This window comes from Acomys minous (assembly GCF_964271855.1).
Source record: "Acomys minous genome assembly, chromosome: 17".
Classification (NCBI taxonomy): Eukaryota; Metazoa; Chordata; class Mammalia; order Rodentia; family Muridae; genus Acomys; species Acomys minous.
The window spans coordinates 59,111,946-59,134,878 of record NC_140500.1 but is presented as its reverse complement, the minus strand read 5'-3'; the positions used below and the strand labels follow the sequence as shown (position 1 = coordinate 59,134,878).

General features: G+C 42.4%; 1 protein-coding gene across 2 annotated transcripts in view; it reads right to left on the bottom strand.

Annotated features, from left to right (window-relative positions):
• The window catches only part of EXOC6B (exocyst complex component 6B), a 434,863-nt gene that overhangs the window by 24,140 nt on the left and 387,790 nt on the right, over positions 1-22,933 (bottom strand). Inside the window, exon 21 of one of the 2 annotated variants that reach the window (XM_084764963.1) lies at positions 12,217-12,851. The exons of the other annotated variant lie outside the window; for it this stretch is intronic. Coding sequence (XP_084621089.1) covers positions 12,837-12,851 — 15 coding nt within the window. The 3' untranslated portion in view covers positions 12,217-12,836. Of the gene's footprint in view, positions 1-12,216; positions 12,852-22,933 lie in introns of those variants that run through there. 2 annotated transcript variants of the gene reach the window in all.

Sequence of the window (22,933 nt, the reverse complement as noted above, 5' to 3'; positions counted from 1 at the left end):
CCAGACTGAGCAAGTTTCCACATTGTTCTTAGGAGCCAGTTTAAGGCCCCACCTCCTCTAGGACCCAGAAACCCCACTCTTAAGTGTCCAGAACCCCATCTGCATTCACTGTTGTGTGTGTGGAAAATGCTGGTACACAGGTTCCTAGTCCTCTGTTCCTCACAACTGATGATGCCAGTTAGCCAGATGTTGATATTGAGAGAAATCTGAGCATTTTGTGTTTGTTGCTCCCAGAATAAATGCCAGTTCTTTGAGGGCCAAGGCCCAGACTGTGGGACCTCAATACAGTGTGTCTAAACCCCTAGAAAGCAGCAAAAAGATCTTGATAGTCTACTGGGATTTTTTTTTCTTTTACTAAAATTATTAGTTTTCTTTTGTTAATTTCTATAAAAAAGTATGTGCTTTAAAAAACTAGAAAACATTTTAAACACAAAAGCATAATGGAAAATGATCACTCATAACTTCATTTCCAGGGATAATAAATGTCAACAACTTCATATCTAGCTTTTAAGATTTTTCTTACCCTAAATAGAATAAATTACACATACTGCCAAAAGTTGATTTCCTGAATAAAACACAGGCGCCTTTCAAATGTAGGTAGGTAGTGCAGCATGGGTGCCTTTCACACACATGTACAGGGCAGCACAGGTACCTTTCACACACATGTAGACAGTACAGCATGGGTGCCTTTCACACACATATAGACAGTGCAGCATGGGGGCCTTTCACACACATGTAGACAGTGCAGCATGGGTACCTTTCACACAGATGTACAGGGCAGCACGGGTGCCTTTCACACACATGTAGACAGTGCAGCATGGGTGCCTTTCACACACATGTAGACAGTGCAGCATGGGTGCCTTTCACACACATGTAGACAGTGCAGCATGGGTGCCTTTCACACACATGTAGACAGTGCAGCATGGGTGCCTTTCACACACATGTAGACAGTGCAGTAGGGATACATTTCACATATGCGCAGATTAATTTTCCTCATCATTTTGAAAGATTCGAGACATTTGTTTTTAAGGCTATCTTTCTAATCTGATCACATCCCTTTCTGGCGTGTATTTCTCCCGAGTCACTTTCTGCATTACCCTATGTCTTGATAGAAACATGTAAAATATATCTTTGTATATTTCCATAAAAATAACAATATGGGTAGGATAGAAACAAGAAGGGGCCCATAGCTGATTGGTCAGTCAGTCTAGCCAATCAGTGACCTTCAGGCTCAGTAAGAGACCCTGTTTCAAAAGCTAAGGTGGAGAAGGGATCGAGAAAGACAGAATTCTGGCTCCACTGCATGCTTGTACATACATAAACACAATCAAATAATGCTTAACACACAAGCTGAAGAAATGACAGTATAATGCTCTGGGTCTAGATAGCCTGAGGTAGATCTCTGGCTTTTCTATTAATTTACTTCACAGCTTTGGCAAGGTTATTTACTCTTTCTTCCCCACTCCCTTCCTCTCTGCAACTTGCTGACCTACTTCAGTTTCCTGAGTGTGGTGACAACTAACCCTGTGATGTATGTATCTCACTTTTCTGTTACCCAGCTTCACTATCTACAGAACCGGGACAGTGCACCTATCAGGAGGTTGCATGCACTCAGTGTGACTTTCACACAGCCAGCAACAGTGATGACTAATAATGGCGATGTCATCCTAAGAACAGGACTTGATGTCAAAGGTCTAGGTCTCCATTGTCTGCCATCCCTCCAGAATGGCCTATCAATTTATACTTCCATTAGCAGGTATCATGGATGTTTTGGAGCAGAAATACTGCCCCCCAAATCTATTTCTATTAGAAATACCAAAGGGGTGAAGGTGTATAATCTTAATAATCTTTTTCTACCACAAAATCATGTGCTTCCTTCTCCTATTCCTAAATAATATAAATATAAGTAAAAGTTATGAGAACAAATTGGAAGTCTCTGACATACATTGGAAAGAAAGTGCCAGCCTGCTGTGGTTAAGACAGTGCCCTTTTAGTGATAACATCACCTAAATTATTTGCTTTGAAACTTCATATTTCAAATGGTACAGTAAGGGATAGCAAGACTACAAAGTAACCAGAGATGACCGATCTCTTCTCTATCCCATGCTATATAGCCTAGACTAGCCTCAAATCCACTATACCATCCAAGGTAAGCCAAATGCTCCACTGTCCTGCCTCAGTTTCCTGAGTGCTGAGAGTACAGGGGTGTGTTACCACATCCAATAAAATGGCAGCTCTCACGCCAATTCTTTTCTAGTTCTTCAGACTCAGCTCCGCGCTGAGAACAGAACTGGCCCTGGGGGAGGGGGAGCTTTTTTGCGCCCTGAAGCTCACCAGCTTCCCCCACATCCTCTGATTCTTCTTTCACTAGAAATCTTTCATTTTACTCTCAGACAGTAAGAAGCATTGCTTTCTGTACTTTGGCCTGCAGCCACAGAATTTCTTCTCCTCTCTCTAGAAACTCTTATCAAATGAGCACAGGCCATGAGTTACTGAGACACCTTTGCTCTCCGAGGGCTTGTTCTCTCTCTCTCTCTCTCTCTCTCTCTCTCTCTCTCTCTCTCTCTCTCTCTCTCTCTCTCTCTCTCTCTGTGTGTGTGTGTGTGTGTGTGTGTGTAAGGGCTGTCCAAGGAAGTCCAAGAATCCAGTAGCTGTTCAGTGCCTGAGGTAGGATGTCTCAGCTGGTCTTTAGTGTATTCTGGAATCTTGAAGAAACAGGCTCTCATGCCAGTGAATGAATGAACTTGCTAGCAAGATGGAAGTCAAGCAGGCCAAGAGCAAGAGCTTCCTTCCTCCATGTCCTTTATATAGGCTGCCATCAGAAGGTGTGGTTCAGATTTAAGGGAGATATTCCTACCTCTAAAGATCTGGATTTAGGGTAGGTCACCCCACTTCAAATAACTTAATTAAGACAAATCCCTCACAGGTGTATCCAGCCATGTAGGTTTTAGTTAATTCCATATGTAGCCAAGTTGACAACCAAGAATAGCCATCACATTTGTCAAGAACCATACTCAAGACAACCTCGCTGGCTAAAAACAAAACAAAACAAAACAAAAAACAAACAAACAAACAAAATTTTGGTCTTCAATGATAGCACACTAAGATGATTGTGAAGCCAAGGATGGTCTGAAACTTCTGACCTCCTGTCTCCGCCATCTAAGCACTGAGATTATAGACATGTGCTACCAGGCTGTTTTTGCAGTGCTGGCGATGGGACCCAGGGCTTTGTGTGTGCTCTATATGCTCAACTCCAGTGATAACATCTTTATGTTGTGGCTCTTCCAGTCAAAGAGCATACACTCTCTGGAGCTCCTGGGCATCATTTATGTAGGCAGACAGTGCCAACAGTACCACAATGACACCTTCTTTTTCTGGGTGTCTGCAGCTACCACTTGCAGGGTGTGTTGCTATTCTCAGTAATGACTGCTGTTTGCAATCACATGCCTTCCCAGACCTCCCTGGGGGGTTGGCAGATATTTTTAAAGCATGTGTATAATCAACTTTTAGTATCTCCTTTGCTCTTGACATCATGTGAAATCTATGAGGATATGACCTCTTCCATCAAGGACTCTCTGGTTTAGCCAGATCCACAAATTTAAGACAGCCAAAATACATTTTTTGGGGGGACATTATCAATATCCCATCAGTGCCAAAGAAAATGAAGAAGTCAGTAGGAAGTAAGAAAGGCAGTGCCACTGAGAGGTGCCAAGGAAGGCAACGACAACCTTTGGTGCAAGCAGTTCCCAGCGCCATGCCCAACACTATAGCCAATAAATATTTATAGAATGATTTTCCCCTCTCCTGATCTGCTGTCTATTTTCAAAGCTAAGGGACCAGGTGTTTTCCAGGACACCTTCCTTCCCCAAAGGGCCCCTGAATCATTACAATTTCCATAAGGTTGTACAGTTTTCTGGCAGCCATCCCAGAGGGGGGCTATGTCTCATCTAGCAAGTCAGTATGCTCTGCTTCTCTGGGGACAGTGCCCACGGGAGTGTTATTTGCACTTCTCATGCGATTTTTGGCGTGGTGGGGGCCATATAAGTCCTCCATGGTGAGGAAGTGACCATGCACTAATTGTCCCTTTGTCCTCAGCAACACACACACACACACACACACACACACACACACACACACACACCATCAGCTGAGGAGGCTGAGGAGTCAGGGATCCCGAGGCTGGTGACCAGAGAGTAACTCTACTTGACAATGGCATTTCCTTGATATGTTTTCACTTAGCTTTTTGCTCCAGAGTGCTGACTGCGCTGAGCCAGCATGTATGTAGAGGATGATTGCACTTCCTGCCCTCTCCAGACAGTCACAGCCTTCCTGGCCAAAGCTGACCCAGGACAATATTAGCCGTTTTATCCTCTTTCCTCCCAACCTGAAATGCACCCCATCTGCACCAATTGCTCAGGCACCTGCAGCTTCCAAAGCCCATTTCTCAATAGACCATTTTATCTGTCCCATGTAGACAGGTGATATTGGAAAAAGTCATAATATTGCTGGGCTAAATTTCCCCAATAAAATGAGGTTCAGGGGCTAATTGATTTCCAAGGGCCCTTTTCTAGGTCTGAAACTTAATCTCTCCCTGTGCCATATTCTCCAATGAGAGCGAGCAGGGAAAAAAAAAAAGCCTTTCTCTTCTGCTGGGGCTGTACTATGCAGGAAAAGAAGCCTGCTGTACTCTCAGTGCCACGATTTCTACACATATGTATTTAATCATTTGCCACTGAACAAATGCATTCAGTACTGCCCAAACTGTAGGAAGACGACACAGACACAAAGACTGCTCCTACTTCAGGTAGGCACTCTGCTGTCCCTATTCTAGGGTGGGCTTTGCAGAAATGCTCCAGGAGGCCCCATGCACAGTGACAAGAGCAGAGGTGATCTGAGGAATATTATTAACTTTTATCACATGTCTCCTTCTTCCTTTTGTTCATCTGGTAGGTCACTAGGTAGCATAAACTTCAATTACTGTAAAATCAGTGAGATTTGGGCTAATCTCAGAGGCTGCTTGGAGGACACAGTGTTAGTTTGGCTCATCTGATGCTTTGCTCTGGATTTCTGTCACCTAGTATTATCCTTATCTGCCTCATATTTTATCCTAGTGATTCTCCATGGTGGATTTTTTTTTCCAGTCTCAGAGTCTCCAGGTCTCAGGGCCCTAATGAGCTGATAGGCTTGTATAAAATCCCTCAGGTATGTTGAAGTGGAAAAAAAAAAAAAGCAGCTTGGCATATGCTCAGTGCATTTCCCCTGTAGCCCTAGGACGATGCGTGAAATGAGGACTGTTTCAAAGGTGGCCAGCAGGTACCAGCCTAATTGGTATTGCTCTCTGTAAGAGATGGCATCTTTGTTCTGAGGGGGCTGGAAGAACATCTAAATCGAAGTTACAACTGATTCTCAAGGATGCAATGGGATCTATCAGCCACCACTGATCAGTTCTTAATCTGGAGTTTCAGGTTTAGAAACAGGGCAGGCTGTTTTACAACTTGAAAGAGTGTGCTTTAATTAGTCACATATCGTAGAGATAAAGCTGCATTTCCAACACACAAAGGAACAGAATATCCCTAGAAAACAAGAGCCCTATAGCTGAGGACTTAGAAGTGCTAGGACTGATAGAGGATAAAAGAACAGCAATAAAAAATTAAATGTCAGTATCAAGCATATTAACTGAACTGAAAATCCCTGTGTGGGTAATAAAACACCTTCAACTTAATAATAATCAAGATGCACTTGACTAAGGTAATGATGGGAAACAGGCCAAGACTCTGCATCTCATCTCCCTCCAGGTTTCCCCTTACAACTCTCATCTTACTCGGGAAAAGCAGAGCCTTTTGGGAATGTCTGGAGGGTGACAGAGCCATGCTCTCCATCTCCACTGTAAAGTGAGCAAAAGGAGGAGTGTGCTGGGCGCAGCATCTAATGCTCTAATTAAAGACTGTGTGTTTGAGGTAGGGCCTATGTAGCCCAGGCTGCCCCCAACTCACTGTGCTTCTGCTGCCTCAGTCTCAATGTACTGAAGCCTCAGGCCTGCTCCACCTCACGGGCTACAAAGCTTGCTACAACAGTTCCTGAGGGAGTCTTGGGTGACAGAGTAGGTTGTTACTTCAGAGATGGCTGCAGTCGTATGTTCTGAAAATCGCCCTTGCCACTCAGCCAACAAGTGGTGATGCCCAGCCACTGTCCCCTTGGATCTGAGCATGCCCCCAACACTTGTCTTCACTCAGAGGCTACTGAAAGTGCTACTGCATGCACCTTCGGACGCAGGAACTCTACTTTTCTATTTGCAGTGCTCATTCTTAGAATGAGTAGAGAAGACTCATCAGCCCTCTCTAGGTGCCAGACCTGTGAGTGAAGCCATGCTGGTATTCCAGGGCTGTCATGGGATTTATCCTTCGGAGAGACTCTAGCTAACAGGAGCTATCTTAAGAATCGACACATCTATAATCCCAGCACTCAAGAGGCTGAGGCAAGTGAATCTCTGAGTTTGAGGCTAGCCTGGACTACAGAGTGAGTTGCAGAATAGCTAGGGCTATGAAGTGAAACCCTGTCTTGAAAAATCATAAAAAAATTGATCTTCGGCCAATTCCTGACATGCAGAATTGTGAACAAATAAAACAATTGTTGATTGGTTATAGTAAACAAATTTGGGAGATGATTGTTAATGTAAGGAAAGATAGTCAAAACAGCTGGAAGTATTTTAGGTAAATTTAAGTGAACCAGGCAATGTAAAATGGGGAGGTCTCAAGCTCACCTTTCTGGTTTTAATGAGCCTTTACCCAAGGATAAAGTGGAGGGATATATTGCTTTAGAATTCTATAGTAAAGTTTGCTAGGACTTCTGGGTAAGACGTCCACAAAAATCAACACACACACAAACACACACACACGCAAAACCACTAATATACATACAAATAAATGTATTTTTTAAATTAAAAAAAACTCAGCTGGTGGTGGTGCTGCTGCACGCCTTTAATCCCAGCACTCAGAGAGGAAGAGGCAGGTGGACCTCTGTGAATTTGAAGCCAGCCTGGTCTACAGAGTGAGTTCCAGGACAGCCAAGGCTACAGAAAGAAACACTGTGTGAAGAAACCAAACCAAAAAAAACAAAAAACAAAAAAAACAAAACAAAAAAAAAAAAAAAACCAGAAACAAAACCCCAAACGCTCAATGTTTTAAGTAATTTTATGATTTGTTTGGGCCACATTTGTAACCGCCCTTGACCACAATCCATCCTAATGCCACACCGGCAATGGGCTATTAGAAGCTGATGTTTTTAGCACTAAAACCCAGGAGATAATTAGAATTCTAACCTGTATGTTAAAAATTCCAGACTGACAAAAGCAGGTAGGGAGCCGAAAGACGTGGCGACACTGTGACTACAGTCAGAGACTTGATGTTAGGACGACATCAAAGCTCCCTAGTTGACTGAAAGCTTCAGCAACAGCTGTCATGACAGTTTCAGCTAAAGACTGTGTTTGGCAGAAAATGAAGCTGACTCTAAAAGACTGACGCAGTGGGACTCATGCTGCCTGTTTTTAAACTAGCACTGAGTAACTGTAACATGCAGCATAATGAGACAGACAGATAGATCCACAACGGTGCAGTGCACGACTGTGGGTCTTGGTTGTGGCAGGTGTGCAAAGGCTAGCAAGTGGACAAAGGCCAGCCTTTTCAACAACCTGTGCTCAAAGTACTGGAAAGCCATGCCATGAATGGGTTCTCAAGAGCCTACCACTGGGTGACACTGGGTGGCTCACTCCTAGATCTGGAAGCCAAACTTCCTAACTCAGCCAGGGCTGTGTCCCCCTGAAAGCGCTTTGCAAGAAGCTGTATGAGAGTACCAGTATTCCCTGACTGGTGTTCTGCTGAGGGCACACTGCCTCCTTCCTTTCTAAGTATCTCAAGATTCCTCAGCCTCCTTCTTCAAGGCCCACTAGGCAATACAGGAAACTTCTCAGGATCCTTGATTCAGTTATAGCTTTTGTCACACAAAGTACACCTATAGATGTGGGAGATCAGAATGCAGACGTAGCTTTTTGGTGGCTACCACCAGCCACCACAGTTAAATACCACAAAACATGATAACAAAAGACCAAAAAAAAAAAAATCTAATCTATATATTATATCGCAGACAAAAATCAACCCCTACATCTATAAAACTTCACAAACAGAAGAAAATCCTTTTAGCCTGGTTTATTTAAGGATTCTTAAAGTATAATAAAAGTACATAATTCATAGTAAAAGGAAGTGGAAGGGAAGCTCCAGAATAGAAGAGAACCTTTGTACTTTACACAGATGATGGAGGATTTGAATATGGGATACAATAAGAACTTTGAAAACCCAACTTAAAAAATCATTATTGTTGTATGTGTTTTACTGCACATACATTACTGGTTGTTTAAGAAATGTAAATCAAAGGTGCAAAAAATATTACTCACATCTATCAGAACTGCTTGATTTAAATGAAGCCAAGGCTGGGCATGTTGGCACATGCCTTTAATCTCAGCACTTGGGAGGCAGAGGCAGGTGGATCACTGAGTTCGAGGCCAGCCTGGTCTACAAGTGAGTTCAGGACAGCCAAGGCTACACAGAGAAACCCTATCTTGAAAAACCAAACCAAACCAGACCAAAACAAAACAAAACAAAAACCCAAAACCCAAAAGAAACTAACAACCAAACCAAAGCAAACCAAGCGAGTTCCGCCTTTCTCCTTGCCACCCTCACTGCTCTCATCTGCTTGCTGTTCCCTGTTTTCCTTCTCTTCTCTAAACTGAGTCAAATGAAGAGACTTGGTTTTGTTAGAGGGTCACTTAGAGGTTGCCATGTTTCATTTTCTCTTGCTCCGGCTCAGAACAAGTGACCTCCTTACATACGAGGACCATGGAGGCTTGCTGCATGCTCTGCCTTACTCCACTGGAACCATGGCCAGGGTTCCACCTTACCTCATTTTGTTTTTACAATCAGTTTTAGAACAGGGCGGACACTGATGATTACTGTCTCATGTGCACATGAAGGAGACAAAGGTTCAGGTAGCTTAAGAGATTTGTGCTGGTAAAGGCACGCTCAATACTATTACTACCCAATGGGGTGATGGGGGACTTGACTCCCAGGACAGAATCAGGGAAGTCACTTGACCTATTTGTGACTAATCTCCAAAATGGGGGTGGGGTGGGGTGTAACCAACTTGCTACCAGGGAAGCTACAGAGATTAATTGGCCAATAAAGAGCTATAAAGACATTTGGAAATTCTAAGTGTTACATAAATGGTTTAATAAAGCTTTTAATGTTAAAGCCCATTAGGTACCCAGAGGTGGAAATAAGGTGAATTTCTCTGTCAGCTTATGTGTTTCCCAGGGCCTGAGAGAGAACTCATGCTAGATTAAGCTGGTTTACTTAGTTCTTTCAGAAGTGTCCCAACAGAAATCTGTGACTTGCAAATCCTGTCTCTGCTGTACATCCTGCCTTGGTCCCAAGCAGACTGGCTGCCCCCTCTCTAGCCAATACGGAAAGAAGGACTGGCTCATGCTGAGGGCCCCTGGGATACACCACAAGTAGGCTCCTATTGCAAGCCTTCTGGAGACTCTCTGTTATGGACACTCTGTCCTCTAAAACACACCCTGGGAATTTTCAGAGCATCCAAACATGCATGTATAGTACTGGCCACTGAGGAATGACTTTGCCTTATGTCTGCAGTCACTACATTCTGGAACTCATTTCACTGAAATTCACCTAACTCTCTTTCTGTTGTTGTTTATTTTTAAAATCAAACTTACTACGTCTGCATAGGGAAACTAATGACAGTTTAACTTTTTATCAAAGATGATAGCTAGAATCAACTTATTTTGTAAGACAAAAAACCTCTAAGGCCCAAGGAAGACAATGTGAGCAAGACAGACCATTGTGCCAACCTAAAGCAGCATTCAGTTCCTTAGTACTAAGTTACTTTACCCTTCTCTGCTGTGTCTTACTCACTCTAATCTGTAAAACAAAGACAACAATTTCAAACTAAAGCGTTACTGAAAGCCACCTAAAGCCAGGGCTGACATTCAGTTCATTTGAAAATAAGCATCTAAAAATCATATAAAACTTCAAGGTTAAGGAGCAGCTTTCTCATCACCTAGAACGATATCCTGTCGACTCCGTTCCCTGCCTCCATGATGCTCACATCACAAGGCAGCGAGGTCTCCTCTATGCTGCTGAGCTTGGCCATGTCCCTTCCAATTCCTGTCCCCCAACAGTCCACATCACTCACCAGCTACTAGAACTTTTATGAATGGGTGCACTGCTTGACCATTTCTTCTCAGCTGTTCTGTACTCTCCAGGAAGCTAGGAATCTTGGTCTCTGAAGTGCCTAGCACACAGTAGAGGCTAACAGACTCTCTGCTAAGTGATCCTCTAGGGAAGATTCACTTTTGGATTACCCTGGGGCAAGGAGCTGATGGCTTCTGAATGGTCACTATGGGTAGCTCATGGTTTACAGTAAGAAGACATTAAAAACTTGATGACATGCACATCTGACAAGCACCAACACTCTATGATTGAATTATTATTATTTTTTATCAGTTTTCTCTTTGCTTTGGGAAAAATCCTTCTGATTTAGCATATAGGTAAAAAGGTCAAGGTCCATAAAGGCAAGGGGGCAAAAAGGCAAAGCTCCAGCAGAACTGAGAAGCAGTCAGAGGAATTGAGAGGACAACCCAGGGTCACAGGAGGCTAAGTGATTCACTCAAAGAGTGAGTGAGGATGAAGACTCTTCCTCTGATCCCTGCTGGCCAGGCCCTTCTTCCAAGTACTAGCGAGCCCTGTAAGAAATAGGAACACTAGGGCCTACAACAGAAAAAACGACCAGACCTGGGGGGGTTGGGGTGGGGGTGCTGTCCCATGCTGGTGATATCTGGACCTGCTGCAGGGAGCACAATGGGGGAAGAGCTTACATAGCCAGTCACAGGTCCAGAGGTTGTTAGAGGAAGCTAAGAAGATAGCTTAGTCAGTAAAGCACTTGTCACATGAGCATGACAACCTGAGTTTGAGTCCTAGTAGCCATCTAAAACAGCTGGGCTCGGCTGCACAAACTTCTAATCCCAGAGCAGGGAAGGCAGAGACAGGTGGATCCCTGAGGCTTGCTAGCTAGCCTAGGTGACTTAGAAAGTTCCAGGTTCAGTGAGAGACCTTACCTCAGAAAATAATGTGGAGCGTGATTAAGGCATGAACTTCTGTCCTCCACATGAACACACATATACACAGGTGTGTGTGTACACACACACACACACAGTCTGATTCTTATTCACAGTCTGAAAACTTCAGTGCATTTTTGAAAATCACTGTGTTTCCTTATGCATAATCTCAAAAAGGCACAGAAGGCCTGGGCTGGAAGCTAAGGTGATTACCAAGGAGAGAGTGCAGTTGTTCTTCCTGATATCCAGGTAGGGTGTTATAATTGGGTTCTTATGAGGCACTGCACCTCTCCCAGGAAACATTAACCCTAGCCCATGTGTGGGCAGGTCAACAGCTGGCTAGGCTGCATGAGATGTTTTGTAAAATCATTGCACAGACAGGTGTGTGCAGCACTCACATCCCAGCACTAAAATGACTCTTACTACTTTTAACCCTAACTGGGTAGAGCAAAGCTTCATGCAGGGAGCTCAGATCTTCACTAACTGAAGCAGTATGGTTGAGGCTGATGTTTGAACCAGGAGGAGAGGAGACTCATACTTTCAGGGGTGGACTCATAGGACAGCACTGTGTCTTCAGTGCCTACAGGGCCTGTACATGAGATACCTCAGTGGCGCCGAGGCTCTAATTCAGAGGAAGAAGGGAGGTGAAGGACCCTGTACCTTTCCTTCATCCCACCCAAACAGCTCTCTGTCCCCAACACCAACCAGGCTCTATTCTAACTTGCTAAGAGTTGAAAGTACTCAAAAGGTAGATGAAGTGGAAACAACAACCTAAACCCAACACACACACACACACACACACACACACACACACACACACACACACACACACACACACACACACACCTATCTCTTTTTGGCTGGACTCAAAACACTTAGACTTTGGAAAAGTGGGCAAAGCAATAGCTTGTGAGTGCAGTTTATAGAAGATAAAGATCTGAGCCATCCCTTTGTGGTTACAGATTATGAAACAGCCCCAGCTCTGCCCACCCCCCACCCCCCCCATGCATTTCCTACACAGGTCAGACTGCAAGCAGAGCAAACCAGGAGGGCTGGCCTCTCTGATTACCCCTGTTAAGGTTTTCTCCAAAGCATCCCTGCAAAGTTTACAATTTAATTTCTGCCTTTGTAATTCGTAGCTCGTCTGTATATCTCATTGAGGGAACAAGCTTTTTTGAATTAGTGTGGTGTTTGGAAAAAGAACATGTGTTTCTGTTTTGTTATTAAATACACTTATAAAGAGAGAAAATGTTCTTAGACCTGGTGGCAATCTGTTTTTTGTTTGTTGGTTTAAAAAAAGAAAAAGAAAAAGAAAAAGAAAAAACAATCAAGAATCCTGGCAGACATAAGGAGGACACAGAACCCCTAATGCAAACACTGGGTGGATTGGAACACCCTGAGATCTGGGGTGAAGACCAGTCCTAGTGCTCAGGAATTCCGACTGGCCCCATCTGAACAGCTTGAGGCAAGCACACTGCTCAGGCTTTCCCCAGCCATTTGGTGGGCTTGGCATCCAGTGAGCAGGATATTCTGGAATGCACACCATTCCAATCACCACAGTGGTCTTGTATTTCAAGACTGCTTGTTTATAAACACAGCCACTTTCTGGGGTGAATTCCTCTACTTTTTTGGTTTGTTTAAACTCCAAATCTTCTCAAAGAACAAGAGCCTAAAATAAAGATTTAAAAAAAAAAAGATTAATGTCTGGAAATATGCATTAAAGTAATAAAAGATACCAGAAAGGCATGTTGTAAACATCTACTCTAAGTTCACTATCAACCTAGGAAATGGACATGAAAACACCTAGTAGGTGTGCTAATTTACACGTGAAAACCAGCAACTCCATTAAAAGTGGTCTCCAGTCCTGGAAAGCAGTACATCCTGCAAGGCCAACAGAGCTGCAACAGGCACTCTCCTGGCTATGGACTACACCCTTGGAAACATACCTGAAGAGAGCCAAATTACTAGACCAAACACATGTGCATAAAGATACATGGGGCAGAATCCTTAGGACTGAAAGGACATAGCAGAAAATCAGCACTGAGCTGAAAAATGGACCTCACATGGGTCTACCTCCTTGTATTGGGGAGGAATGCAAATCAGAATTTTCTTACAAGAAGAAACAAAGACACACATAGTCTGAAAAAGTACATTGAAAATTGCCATCTCTTTTTTCTTTTAAACATAAAGACTTTATTTTACTAGTTTAAGTAAAACTTGATGGGATATACTTTTATGTCCATTAAAGAGAGGCATGAGAGTGGGGCACGGTGTTGTGTTCTTGCAAAGCCAACACAAGGGAGGCTAGAACAGGAGAGCTCCCTGGGCTTCATAGCACGATGCTGTCAATGTAACACAGCACAACCAACTCGCACAAGTAAAGTGAAGAATAAAAGTTAAAAAGGTATGCATAAAGAAAACTTGAAGGCAATCTAGGAAGTGAACTCAGTTTATAAATTATCGGCCTGACAAAGTCCTGAGTTCAATCTTTAGAACTGGTGTTCAAAAGGCTGGGTGCGGTGGCATGTGTTTGTAAACTAGTGCTTGGAGGTAGAATCTGGCTGATCCTGGGGATTAGCTGGCTAGTCAACCTAGGCTACTTGGTCAGTTGTAAGCCACTGAGAGATACTGTCTTCAAGGGCTGGGGACTTAGCTTGGTAGTTGAGTACTTGCTTTGCATGTGCAAGGCTTAGTTCCATCTCCAGCACCACCACAGCAAGAAAAACCCTCCACTCAGGGGCCTATAATCTCAGTGTTTGGGAGGTGGGTGCAGGAAGATCAGGAGTTCAAGGTTCTTCTTTGATTTTAAAAGCATTTTCAGAATCACCAGCATGGCAACTTCATCTGACCCTTCTGGAGAACAGCACAGGGATGGCGTGATGACCCAGAGGTGCCCATGGATCAGTGTTTATACAGAGGTACCTGTGTGGAGACAGGGTTCAAGTGCTGAGCCTTAGTGAGAGGGAGGCCAGAGAACAGAGTCCTTGGATCAGGAGGTAAAAGAGACTCTGTTACAGCACACTAAATATACTGATCTACACTCCACTCTCTGACAATTAACAACACTAGGGCATTATTTCCTAACTGTAGAAAACACTTCACAGCACTCTCTCACCTATCTATAATACTGCTGTGCATACACATGCATGCAGACTTGCAGGACTGAATGTTGGAGGGATTCCTGGAAAGAGCTGTATGTTATACTCCCTTCTTAGAACTTTATGCCACAGCCACAGTACTGTATGTGACAAGCACTGTAGCAAACATGGCGAGCTGGCAACATCTCTGAGAATAAAAATAGGATGTAAACCTACCAAAGAACTGAGGTGAAGGGCATTTTTAAAAGGCAGCAAAACAGAAAGCAAGACTATGCAGGCATGACAAGGCACAATGTAGAATCCTGCACTGTACTCTGGAACAGGAAAAGAACAGCAGTGGACAAACTGTTGACATTAAGAAGAAGCTTTCTTGAACACTAATAATTCAATGTTAGTTTTATAGTTGTGGCAAATGTACCTACCATGACAGACATGACGTTTTAGGGAAATGGTAGAGGATATGAGCGCATTCTGTGTATGATCTCTATAGCCTTTCTATAAATCTTAAATTACCCCCAAAAATCTACTTGAGAGGAGGAGGAGGGGGGAAGGAGAGGGAGAAAGAGTAAAGGAAAGTCCTGCTCTGCAGGGGAGGAAGACAGTATGCCATGGGGGAAAATGGCTCCACCCATGCAGCAATTAGAGGCAGTTTGCTAGAGAATAAAGCTGTGTCTGTGGGCAAGCTGCTTAACTGCTCCCTTTTCGCCTAATATCTCTTAAAAACATGTCAACTGAGATTCCCTTGCGTTGTCATGTTTTGATGCTCCTCGTACTGACTAGGTCACAACAGTGTCACTGAACACTGTCATTCCAGCAGCACCTAGGAAGTGACTGCCTTCACGCAGTAAGTCAGCAGATTTGGCATTCATGAACTGGCTTGTGAAGCATGTGCACAGCCAAGAGGCGGTGATTACATGCAAGCCTGACACCACTGTCAATCAGTTAAATAACATTAAAAGCAAAAACCAACGCTTTGAGAGCACTGGCAATGTCTTCTGCCCTTAAACTAGAAGCAAAATGTCTGCACATTTGTCAAATAGGAAGCAATGGAACTGACAATCACTATACAAAAGAAAAAGACTAGAAGGAGAGGGCACAGACTTCGATATGTATGTCAGAGAAGGCTGTTTTAGGCCACCCCTGTGCACTTCTATTTGTAATGTTCACTTTAAAAACTAGAGTCTGAAAGCAGGAAACAAGAAAACGGAGGAAAAAAACCAAGTCACAGCAAATTACACAAGTAAGATGTTAGAAATAAAAAAAACATGGCAGCAGTGATCAGTGTGCATGATTCAGTGAGTAAAGGTCTTTGGAATTCAGTGACAAATTACATGCTGCTTTAGAAAAAATCTAAATATAAGCAGGAGTCAAGAAGCTTCAGCAGCATCAATGGAAAAAGACAATAAGCAACACACAAAATGAGGCAAAGTTGATGCACATGGACTATGGCACAGAAAGCATTGTTAGAAATAAAAACAATCATTGCATATTGATAAGAAAATAATCTGAGTAATAAAACTTCTAAACTTTTACAGTCTTAATAGCTTAGTTTCAAAAATTTAAAACTACACAAAACCAAAACTGACAGTGTAAAGAGATTTAAAGAGGGAGACTTCAATGTTGTACTTCCAATAACTGGTAAAGTACATATTTTAACATCGAAAGAGGGGCTGGGAGATGGTTCAGTCAGTAAAGTGCTTGGCTTGTAAGCACAAGGCCCTGACTTTGACCCCAGCAGCCTTCATAAACAGTTGGGTATTGTGGTTGGCACTTGTAATCCCAGTGTTAGAGAATTAAAAACTAGTCAGTGAGAGAGACCTTGTCTCAAAACATAAGGTGAATGGCTCCTGGGGACCATACCTGAAACTGACCTCTGACCTTCAAAGGCACACTCACGTGTGCAGCACGTGCACTCGCATATACATGAACACATATGCAATTAGTAAGGATGCAGAAGAAATGAACAGCACAATGATTGCCTTTGATCTCTTCATCTATAACACTGTGTTCTGGCAAACACATATCCTTTCACGCACCATAGGGCCCTTACAGAAGTTGGCCACAAAGATGCTACGAAGCAAACCTTAACATTCTCTGAGTTATTTCAACACAACAAATAACATGTGTACTACTCCCTTCTCTCAGTAAGACACTCATTCCTGAGGAACCTTACATTTTTATTCAACTTGCAGTTGGGGGCACGGGGGCCTTGGCTCCTGCCTCAAATACCTTATACTGACTGGGTCAGAAAGTACAACTGTAGAGGAGGGGTATGCAAAGGCTGAAACACAGGAAAGAATGAGGTAGCTGGGGGAAGGATGAATGAGAAGGAAAGGTAGCAAAGAGACTGTCAAAAGTAGACAGAGTTGGGAGCTGTGTGGTTCCCAGGGGAAGGAAGTTTCAGTTTTGTCACTCAGGCAAAAGGAGATAACCAAAAGTGTCTCCACGTGGGTGGTGAGAGATGGTACTGGCAGAGCCAATGGCAACTGAGAATCGACCCTCTGTCTAGAGCAATGACTTGAGTGAGAGAAGAAATTGAGAAAGCTACAGTGCTAGGTGTTGGTGACTTGTTGATTACTGATATCTGCTATAGAGAAAGACAGAGAGGTTAAAAAAGAAAAAGAAAAGCACATAAAAGAAGAAAGAAAGCAGGCAGGGTTTGAGACATAATGTGTATGTCAAGTGTCACTGAGCCTTCCTCTGACAGGAGTGCAGGAAGCAAGTGGAATGGGGAGTGATCAGGAGCGAGGAAGACCCCATCGGCTGGGCAGAATCAAGCCATCCCTTGTTTTAAAGCTGGGATTTTGCGACAACAGGACACATTCAGTCTAACAACTTACGTTCAGAGATAGCTAAGAAGCCACTTTCCAGACATGGAAGAGTCCAGGTATTATCAGATGGAGGCAGACAAGGAGTCCTCCTGTGAGCACTGAGGAACATTCCAGAAGAAGAGGAAGCAATCCACAGATGGCCCCTTTCTGTCCCATGTAGTAAATGCTATGGAAACTGTATGGTGGAGACACTTAGAGCAACAAAACTTAAGTAACTACCTAAATACAACAAAGGGCCAGATTAGTAATAGCCTGTAGTACAAAAACTCAACAACTCAAAATATTCCTTTTGGAACACCTGTGTGGGAAGAAGCCATGCCAAATTCTGCCATGACAGAAATCCTGTGCTTAGGCTATATGCGGTGACCTTCGAGTTGCTGACCTTTACCTCATGAGGTCTTGTGTTCTAGGCCATCCTTGGACTATTTACCTTTGAAAGAAGTAGAGAAGTCTCAACTTGGAACCACCCAGAGGATCTAGGAAGTTCTTACAGGGAACTACTCAGAGAACTAGGAAGTTCTACAGGGAGCGATTTAGGCTATTGTATTCTTGCCGGGAGGTGGGGGGGGGGGAGAGCGGCTAGGGTGAGTGAGATTAGAATAGATCCTATTGACCTTGCTCTATATATGTTCCTGCTAGTCAGCAATAAAGTGAATCTTGATCAGAAATTTCCTGACTTGATTTGTTATTTCTCACATCTCTGTATCCTACTTTCAATCCCCACTCCCTCTTTCAGGTGAACCCTAATTCTATTTTTACAGCGGGCTGGGACCCAACACACCTGCCCAATTTCAAAGAAAAATTAAGTGCCACAGGTTTCTTATTAACTTGCCTTAAAATTTACATTGTTGAGGAAGCCTTGACATCTTCTTTTGGATGAAGGACTGGATGTAATTATACGAAGACAGGGAATTCTTTCTGACAGGCATCCCCACACGTGAAATTATTTTAAAAGGCAGGACCACTGTACTGCTTAGTTTACTCTAGATTGAAAACCAAAGACAGACTAGAAGCAGGCCAGAAAGGGTGAATGCAGAAGGAAAGCAACAAATCACACTACTTCCTGAGGTACGCTTAGCGGCTCTCTGAGTTTGATTCACTCTGTTCAGTGGCAGACCTATTTGTTCCCCACATCTTTCTTACTCTGGCGTCCACTCGGTGTAAATCACTTGTTGGCACCCTATAGAATTATGAAAAATTCTGTTGAACACACTTTGAGAATACAGGTTAATTTAAAGGAAAACTATGAGGGCAGAGCAGCTTAAAGAAGAGCACAAGTTTTACCTCTGTCTTTCTTGTTTCTCCTCCGCTGTCTCTGTTTGTCTGTCTCTGGGTTGGACCCCCTTTCTCTCCCTATGCTCATATAATAAACTTCTCCATATATTAAAAAAAGAGAAGCACAAATAGAAAGACCAGGAGACTGGTTTGAAAGGCCTGACTTCTGAGCAAAGTCTTTAAGCAATGAGTACAGCCTCGTGTTGCCCACTGCATTGTGATTCTTATGTGAAGTGGAGATGCTTTATTTAACCTGCTTTACAGAGTTGCTCAAAGAGGCTTCATGTAGAGCTGGTAGAGATGGGTGGCGTGTGCCTACTGGTACAATTAATATGGACTCACTATGGGGAACTGAGAGATGGCTCAGCATTTAAGAGCACTTACTGCTATTGCAGAAGATCCAAATTCAGTTTCCAGCACAAGGTGGCTTGCACCTGTCTGTAACTCGAGTTCCAAGGAACCTGATGACTTCTTCTGGCTTCGAAGGCATCAGGCATGCAAGTGGTGCACAGGCACACATGCAAGCAAATAATCACATGAGGGAGAGAGAGAGAAAAAGAGAGAGAGAGAGAGAGAGAGAGAGAGAGAGAGAGAGAGAGAGAGAGAGATGGGCTTGCTCATGTATTATAAAAGGCAGTGGTTCTCAACCTTCCTAATGCCGTGATTATTTTTTATTAATTAATTTATTCAGATTACATCTACATTTTTCCCCTTTACTTGTATCCTCCTGTTCCTTCTTCCTTCCCTCCCACTTTCACCTTATTCCTCTTCCCTAGGTCTGTGACTGAAGGGGACCTCCTCCCCCACCATATGGCCATAGATTACCAAGTCTCATCTTGGTAACCTGCTCATCGTTTCTCTGAGTGCCATCAGGCTTCCCCACCAAGGGGAAGTGGTCAAATGTGGGGCACCAGAGTTCATGTCAGAGTCAGTCCTCGCTCTCCACACAACTGTGGAAAATATCCTGTCCATTGGCTAGATCTGAGTAGGGGTTCAATGCTTACTGCATGTACTGTCCTTGGTTGGTGCAGTAGTTTATTTTATGTTGAGGTCTTTAATCTACTTGGACTTGAGTTTTGTGCATGGTGACAAATAGGGGTCTCATTGCATTTTTCTACATGTAGACATCCAGTTACACCAGCCCCATTTGTTGAAGATGCTATCCTTTTCCCATTGTGTAGATTTAGCTTCTTTGTCAAAAATCAAATGACCATATGTGTGTGGATTCATTTCTGGGTCTTTGATTTACTTCCATTGATCAACCAGCCTATTGCTATGCCAGTACCATGCTGTTTTAATTACTGTTGCTCTATAGTACAGCTTGAGATCAAGAATGGAGATTCCTCCAGAGGACCTTTTATTGTATAGGATTGTTTTAGCTATTGTGGGTTTTTTGGTTTTCCATATGAAGTTGAAAATTGGTCTTTCAATGTCTTTAAAAAATTGTGTATGTATTTTGATAGGGATTGCTTTGAATCTGTAGATTGCTTTTGGTAAAATGGCCATTTTTACTATGTTAATTCTCCTGATCCACGGACAAGGGAGATCCTTGAAGTTTTATTCAAACAAGTCCTTCATTTTTGGTTAGAGTTACTCCTAGATATTTTATATTGCTTGTAGTTATCATGAAGGGTGTAGTTTCTTCCTCTGCATGATTGGCATTTGTATATAGGAAGGCTACTGACTTTTTTGAGTTACTTTTGTATCCAACAAATTTGCTGAAGGTGTTTATCACCTGTAGGAGTTCTCTGGTGGAATTTTGGGGGTCAGTTATGTACACTACCATATCATCTGCAAATAGGGATATTTGACTTTCTCCTTTCCATTTGGATCCCCTTGATCTCCTTTTGTTGTCTTATTGCTCTGGCTAGAACTTCAAGAACTATATTGAAGAGATATGAAGAGAGTGGGCAGCCTTGCCTCGTCCCTGATTTTAGAGTAATTTCCTTGAGTATCTCTCTATTTAAATTGATGTTGGCTATTGGCTTGCTGTATATAGCCTTTATTATGTTTAGATATGTGCCTTGTATCCCTGATCTTTCCAATACTTTAAACATGAATGGGTGTTGGATTTTGTCAAATGCTTTTTCTGCATCTAAGGAGATGATTATGTGGTTTTTTTCCTTCAGTTTGTTTATATGGTGGATTACATTGATGGATTTCCGTATATTAAACCATTCCTGCACGCCTGGAATGAAGCCTCTCTGGTTATGGTGAATGATATCTTTGATATGTTCTTGTATTCAGTTCGTGAGTATTTTATTCAGTATTTTTGTGTCAATGTTCATAAGAGAAAGAGAAATCTCTTTGTTGGGTCTTTGTGAGGTTTAGGTATCAAAGTGACTGTGGTCTCATAGAATGCATTTGGTAATGTTCCACCCATTTCAATCTTTTGAAGTAGCTTGAAGAGTATTGGTATTAGCTCTTCTTTGAAGGTTTGGTAGAATTCTGCACTGAAACCATCTGGCCCTTGGCTTTTTTTGGTTGGGAGTCTATTAATAAATGCTTCTATTTCTGTAAGAGAAATAGGACTATTTAGTTTGTTTATCTGATCTTGATTCAATTTTGGCAAGTGGAATTGATCAAGAAAATTGTCCATTTCCCTTAGATTTTCAAATTTTGTGGCATATATGCCTTTAAAGTAGGATCATATGATTCTTTGTATTTCTAACTGAGTCTGTTGTTATGTCTCCCTTTTCATTTCTGATTTTGTTAATTTGGATAGTGTCTCTCTTCCTTTTAGTTAGTTTGGCTAATGGTTTGTCTATCTTGTTGATTTTCTCAAAGAACCAGCTCCTGCTTTCGTTGATCCTGTGAATTGTTCTCTTTGTTTCTAATTTATTGATTTCAGTCTTGAGTTTGATTATTTGTAGACATCTACTCCTCTTGGGTGTTTCTTCTTCTTTTTTCCTAGGGCTTCTAGATGTGTTATTAAGTTGCTTATGTGGGATGCTTCCAATTTCTTTATAAAGGCACTTAGTGGTATGAATTTTCCTCTTAGTACCACTTTCAATGTGTCCCACAAATTTGGGTATGTTAGCCAGGTGTGGTGGCGCACATCTTTAATCCCAGCACTCGGGAGGCAGCGGCAGGTGGATCCCTGTGAGTTCGAGGCCAGCCTGGTCTACAAGGGAGTCCAGGACAGCCAAGGCAACACAGAGAAACCTTGTCTTGAAAAACCAAAACTAAACCAAACCAAAACAAAAAACCCAAATATTGGTATGTTGCTCCCTCATTTTCATTAAATTTCAGGAAGTCCTTAATTTCTTTATTTCTTCCCTGACCCAGGTGTCATTATGTAGAGAGTTGTTTAGTTTCCATGTATGTGTAGGCTTCTTGTTATTTCTGTTGTTGTTGAGGTCCAGCTTTAGTCTATGGTGATCTGATAGGATACAAGGTATTATTTCAATATTCTTGAATCTGTTGAGGCTTCCTTTGTAACCTACTATATGATCAATTTTGGAGAAGGTTCCATGGGGTGCTGTGAAGAAAGTATAATCCTTTGTGTTTGAGTGAAAAGTTCTGTAGATATCTGTTAGATCCATTTGATTCACGAGATTGGTTAGTGTCATTATTTCTTGGTTTAGTTTCTGTTTCAATGACTTAAGACTTATCCGTTGGTGAAAGTGGGGTGGTGACGTCTCCCATTATTAATGTGTGGGGATTGATGTGTGGTTTAAGCTTTGTTAATAGTTCTTTTACAGATGTGGGTGCCCTTGTATTGGGAGCATAGATGTTTAGAATTGTGATGTCATCTTGGTTGACTTTACCTTTGATGAGTAAGAAGTGACCTTCTTTATCTCTTTTGATTAATTTTGGTTGGAAGTCTATTTTATTAGATATTAAAGTGGCTACACCAGCTTGCTTCTTGTATCTGTTTGCTGGGAATACCTTTTCCCAGCCTTTTACCCTGAGGTAATGTCTATCCTTATGGCTGAGTTGTGTTTCTTGAATGCAGAAGAATGTTGGGTCTTGTTTATGCATCTATTCAGTTAGTCTGTGCCTTTTTATTGGAGAATTGAGACCACTGATGTTGAGGGATATTAATGACCAGTGACTGCTAAGTCCCTTGATTTTGAGTGTTTGTATGGTTATATTTTTGCAACGGTGCAGCTATCTTTTTTCCCGTGTAATTTTAGTTGTAGCTTGTCACTTTGGTTTGAAGGTTTCCTTCTAGTAACTTCTGTAAGGCCGGATTTGTGGATAGGTACTGTTTGAATTTGTTTTTGTCATGGAATATCTTGTTTTTGCCATCAATAGTTATTGATAGTTTCACTGGGTAAAGTAGCCTGGCCTGGCATCTGTGGTCTCTTAGGGTTTGCAGGACCTCTGTCCAGGCCATTCTGGCTTTTTATGGATTCTGATGAGAAGTCGGGTATAATTCTGATAGGTTTGTCATTATATGTTGCTTGGCCTTTACCTTGCTGCTTTTAATATTTTTTCTTTGTTCTGTATATTTTGTGTTTTGATTATTATGTGGCAGGAATGTTTTCTTTTCTGGTCTATATTATTTGGTGTTCTGTAGGCCTCTTATATGCTTATAAGCA